General features: G+C 53.8%; 1 protein-coding gene across 1 annotated transcript in view; it reads right to left on the reverse strand.

Annotated features, from left to right (window-relative positions):
* ADAMTS2 (ADAM metallopeptidase with thrombospondin type 1 motif 2) overlaps nt 1–5,522 on the reverse strand; it is a 216,925-nt gene that overhangs the window by 24,620 nt on the left and 186,783 nt on the right. Inside the window, exons 11-12 of the mRNA XM_023537738.1 lie at nt 3,653–3,798; nt 443–618 (exon numbers count right to left, since the gene is read on the reverse strand). Of these exons, the coding sequence (XP_023393506.1) occupies nt 443–618; nt 3,653–3,798 (322 nt within the window). The remainder of the gene's footprint in view (nt 1–442; nt 619–3,652; nt 3,799–5,522) is intronic.

Genomic DNA, 5,522 nt, shown 5'->3' on the forward strand with positions numbered 1-5,522 from the left:
CAGTTGGAGTCATGTTTTCTGATACTGGGAGCTGAGTCCTGACTGAAAGACTAGAAGGCTATAGGTAACCTGCTTCCTTGGCAGGGTGGCCCAGCACTGTCTCTGCCCCATCCCTGGGTGGGCCTCACAGCACAGGGCCAGCCTCACCCACCAGGTGGTGACAGCAGGACCGGGCACTCACCAGGCCTCCCCACTCCCGCACCCTCCCCTGCATCCTTGGCCAGGCTGTTTTCTGGCTCTTCTGGGACTGCTGTCCTGCCTGGAGCCCCCAGCTTCCACCCAGGGGGTGCCCGGCAGCCACACCACCAGGGTGGGCTTTGCTGGTAGGCCCTCTGCCAGAAGTTTTGCCCACATAAAATCAGTGGCACAGGACATCAGGAGCCCAGTCCACCCACTGACCTGTCCTCTGGGCACTCACTCCACCCCCCACTCAGAGACTCACCATCCCGGTGCTCGTGGGGCAGCCAGTGGTGCTGGGCATCTCCGTGCTCAAAGTACAGGTCCCACTGGCGGCACTGCTCCTCGCGGAAGTCGGCCAGGCTGTCAGGGCAGTCCTGCGTGTTGCAAAGCTGGAAATCGTAGCCCATACCCGAGCAGGTACGGCCCCCGTTAGCAGGGCTGGAGGAGAAAGCAAAGGACATGCAGCCTGGTGCCACCAGGAAGAGGCCAGCACTCAGGGTGCCACTTGTGGGAATAGGGAGCGCCCTGAATCTCGAGGGTCAGGAGCAGCTCTGCTGAGTAGAGGGACCCAACCCAGTGGTGCGTCCTCTGCATCCCGGTCCAGGCCTGTGCTTGACCCAGGGTGGGAACTCAGAAGGCAACTGTGAAGTCGTGGAATCCCACTGTTTAGGCTCTTCACGAGCAAACACTCAGCCCACCTCCCTCCACCTCAGAGAGTTTGGGCTGCATGTCTCTCATTCCCTCAGTTCGCTGAGAACAGCACCAGTCCACAATGCACTAGCCCCACAGCAAAGGCACCGGCAGGTGCATCTGACAGACGGGGGATGAGGAGTGGCAGGCCAGCACCTGGGAGGAGCTCTGGGGGCCTCAGTGTCACCACTTGCCAGGTGTGGCAGAGCCAAGCAGAACCTGAGACTTGAGCAAAAGCCATGCTTTGTTCTTGACAAGTGGCAGTGACTACCGTTGCAGCACAGTAGAAGTGAAAAGGAGCTGGCCTCCATGAGTCCCCTTACACCTGCTGTGCTCTCACGGGACTCCGTGGAAGTAATGATCCGAGAAAGGAGGAAGAACCAAGAGGTCTCAGTGTTTGAGGAGAGATTGGAAGAAAGGGCAACTCTGAGGTTGCCATCAGGTCACAAATGGGAATAAGAACACCAACAAGGGTGTCACTAGTAGTGGGAGCAGGCCTGGGTGTAGGAGTGGGGAGCCCGGGACATCCGTGCAGCAGGTGTGGGTGGGGAAACAGCAGGAAGGGCCAGCTGTCGCCAGAGCCCCTGGCCAGCCCAGGCAGCAGGCATCTTTATTGGAATGGAATCCTTATAACCCCAAAATTGAGTGGGAGCTGGAGAATGTGGGGAAGGGAGAACAGGTGAGGAGCTAGAGACTGGATCATTTGCAATTTCTCAATCACAAGAGTGGAGATAGCTTAGAACACGGTGGGAACTCTGTCCTGCAAGCAGGGTCCAACTAGGGACTATGCGGAGGTGTCCTCACACTTGTCCCAATGTCACAGGAAAAGCTGCAGACTAGCGCAGGGAGTACACCTAAAACGGGGCAGTGTGAGTTCTGGCAGTTACTGCCTGGAGGACAAATGAAAGGAGTGGCCCATGGGGTGCTGACAAGAAGGCTGCATGGAGCCTGGGATCTGGGAAGTGCTTGGGTCACTGCAGCTGCGTGTCTTCTGCTGACGCGGATGAGGCTGGCATTGCCGAGCAGTTGCCATAGCTCTGTGTGGCCGTATCAACGCTGTCTGACAGTCACTGATGCAGAGGCACTGGGCAGGGGTTGGCTACTCTCTGGGACTGACGGCTTTCTGAACAGACAGGCTCATAGGTTATCTTGATAGCTTTGCTCCTGTCACAGCTGCTGCCCCTGTCTCCTGCTGCCACCAAGGAGACTGGGCCAGCAAGAGGAGAAAAATCCCTAGAGTACGCAGGTGAGAAGGGACAGAATATGGACTTCTCCCCACTCTGAGACCACATGAGTTCCCCCAAGAACCAGGCCAGAGGGTGAGTCCACCAGAGCCCAGGGCCTGGCATCAAGCAGGAAGAGTCAGGACCTGGATGCCCACAGCAGGCAGGAGAGTCAGGCCAGACCTGCTCCCCAACTGTGCACCTTGGGCCCAAGTCATTCCCTCAGCACGGGAAGGGGCAGCTGAGATGGGTCCTTCTGACGAGTGTGGACCTGACCCTTCCTCCCAGAGCTGTGATTGCTCAGCCCCTCCAGCTCCCTCCCAGACAGTCTGGACAGGTCCCGGAGACCTGTGGGGCTTAAATTTGGGGGTCACAGGCTCCTCTGAGATGTGAAGCTAGAGACCGGTTCCCCTGGAAAAACACAGATGCACAGAAAGTCATGTACGATTTTTGCTGGGAACATGGCAGGGCCCACAGAAAGGGGATGAGCTGGGGACTGAGGCCCAGGGTTTAGGGCCCCAACCCTAGTATCTAAGAAGTCCCGGGGGTGGAGGAGGTACGTGAAGATGGCTGTATGTGGGCCTGTATGTGGGCCTGGCATTGTTATGACACCCAATTTGAAAGCTGGAAATCTGGTTTGGTTTTTTATATTAAATTCTACATTTTAAATATTTTCATGTAAATCAAAGTCTTTAAAAACACTGGACAAGCCAAAGAAAGAAAGAGAAAAGCCACATGTCTCCAGGCAGCTGAGGGGCCTGTAATGGGCAGGTGGAAATCCAGTGAGCTGCCATCTGAGAGGATCTCTTCCCACATGCCAAGCATCATTCACGTTACTATACCCGTACCCACAATGACCCTATGGGCAGGCTGCCTGAAGCCCAGGGCTCACTGACCCACCCCAGCCACAGAAGGTGGCAGGGCTCAAGCCCTCTGGCTCCACATTGCCCCTCTCTATGAGCACTGCACTGAGTGAGGCCCAGGCCAAGGGTTCAGGCAGGGGGAGTGGCGTGAGCATGAATAAAGAAGGGGACACAAACCCGAGAGATATTTATAAGGTGGGGTGGGAAGAGAGGGACAGAGAGTGGGTAGGGAGGACATGCCTGGGAAGCAGGAGAGGGAGCATGGTAAGAATCTGATGGGCTTGGAGGCAGCCTCTCCAGGCTGTCTCTCCCCTAGGCAGCTGGCCACAGGTGACATGTCGCTTGCCCCTGCCCCTTGGCTGGCTGCAAATAGTTGCTCCCTGGGGCCCAAGGGAGCCCTCCCCGTCCTTATGCCCAATTTCTGTTCTCTGTTTAGCCAGTGCCTAGAGGAAGGTGCAGGGGACTGAATTTCCAGGTCTCCTGGGCCAGCTCTGCCTGCAGCAGGCTGTGTGGTCTGGGCTATGAGCCTCCCTCTCTGAGTCTCAGCTTCCTTCCAGGGAGGGCGAAGAGGGGCTGCGGGCCTGCGCACCCTCTCTAGAACTGTTGTGCAGCCACAGGGGCCTTGCAGGATAGGGAGGGGCCTCTGGGACAGCAGCTGCCACCCAGGAGGGCTGGGAAACGTCAGGGTCAACTCACTGTGGGTTGTCGCACTGGCGGGTCCTGAACTTAACACCTGTGCCGCAGGTGCGCGAGCAGGAGCCGAAGGGTGTCCAGGCACCCCAGTTGCCGTCCCGTTTGAGGATGTCAGGTGTCAGCCAGATGCAGTGCCCTTTAAAGCAGTGCTGGAAGACAGAAGTTCACTTCCTTGACCCACCACTCGCATGCCCCTCCCCTTCATCCTGCAGTGTCCGCGAGGCCCTAGAGGCAAAGGGAGAGGGGGCCCTGCTCACCCCTAGAATCTCCAAGCCCCTCGGGAGGCCTCATGAGGTGTCGGCCCACCCAGCACCCCCGACCACTGCCCTGGCCTCCCACCATCTTCTGCTCCTGTCCAGCCTACTCTGTCCCCACAGCCAGAGCCTGCCCCACACCATGTCACACAGGGAACACTAAAAAAGATGCAAGTGGCACATCAAGCTAGTGATTCCACAGACATATCAGATCTACTTGCTTAAATAGAAAAGTCAATTTAAAGAAAATATGGAAACAAAGTTCAGGCAGCATGTTAACATGGTAAAAATTCATTAAGATAGAAAGTAGAACACTGGAGAGGAGGGGACACAGTCTACAACTTGAACCTAATCACACTGCTCCCCTTCCTCCTACAGGGAGGACGCTTACACAATTTGGAGGCCCATCTTAAGAAGATCGCAAAATTAAAAGTACTAAATTAGGTATGAAATAGAATATCAATTTAGAATAAGAAAATACATCACAACAATTTAAAAATCTAGAAACTGACCAACACCACAAACCACCAACAGTGGAGAACAATGATTTTTTTTCAAAATAATTGACTGACACAAGTTTTCCCGAAATTCTCATTGTGTACTCTTTCATTCCCTCTTCACATGACAATAATTTTGTAATGTTTTTTTCCATAGAGAGACAGAAAGATAATGTAGTCAGTCATTCCACAGCAAACTTTTTCTGTAAGCGCCAGAGAGTAACTATTTTAGACTCCATAGGCTAAGTGATCTCTGTTGCCACTACTTAACTCTGTCATTGGAGCATGAAAGCGGCTACAGACAACATATAAATAAACTCAGACGACTGTGTTCCAATAAAACTTTGTTTGTAAAAACAAACAGCAAATAGAAACTTCAAGAATAGAGTTGTAAGGAGCTTGGTGAACTCTCTCCTCAGTAAAACAACCAACCACTTAGCTGATGTTTTTTAATCATTTTTAAAAACAACCATTTAAAGTATCTGGAAATTGTCCTAAGGTCAATACAATAAATGGAGAAACATTTATTCAAGAAAATCTGCTAAATCTTGGTAAGAACAGTGAAAGTCTGTGGCATTTGAGCCACAATCCTCTTGCATCTCTTCCCCAACTCAGTGTGATGGAAGCTTTGCTGCCTAGAAGAGGGAGCTCCCTCTACCCTCACCTCCCAGGCTGGGGCTACAGTTTCACCCTGGGCGAGGCAGGCCACTGGCACCTTCCATACCTCCCGGCTCTACATTATAGTCTATGTCAGGTAGGGCAGCCAATAGGACTGGGGCTCCCTTTGCCCACCCAGCCCCACTCCCGGGGTAGAGGCTGTCCCCCAGGTATGACAGACCAAGAACACTGGATCCCGAAAGCCCCTCCCCAGCTCGCTTGTGGGGCAGAGGTTCCATGCGGAAAGGGGCAAACCAAGAACACCAGGGTTACCACCCTATCCAGTAACCTATCTGGTGTCACTCTGGGAGAATTGGGCCACCCTATCCCTAGCTCCAGTGCAGTGGGACAGTGGTCTTCCCAAGAGGAAAAGAAGAACAGAGAGCTCCATAGTTCTCCCTGAAGGAACTGACTTTGTTTAGACAGAGCACAAGGAAATTCATGCCTAAAGGCATTGTCAAAACA

Source organism: Pteropus vampyrus, unplaced genomic scaffold, assembly GCF_000151845.1.
Source record: "Pteropus vampyrus isolate Shadow unplaced genomic scaffold, Pvam_2.0 Scaffold197, whole genome shotgun sequence".
In the NCBI taxonomy this organism is placed as follows: Eukaryota; Metazoa; Chordata; class Mammalia; order Chiroptera; family Pteropodidae; genus Pteropus; species Pteropus vampyrus.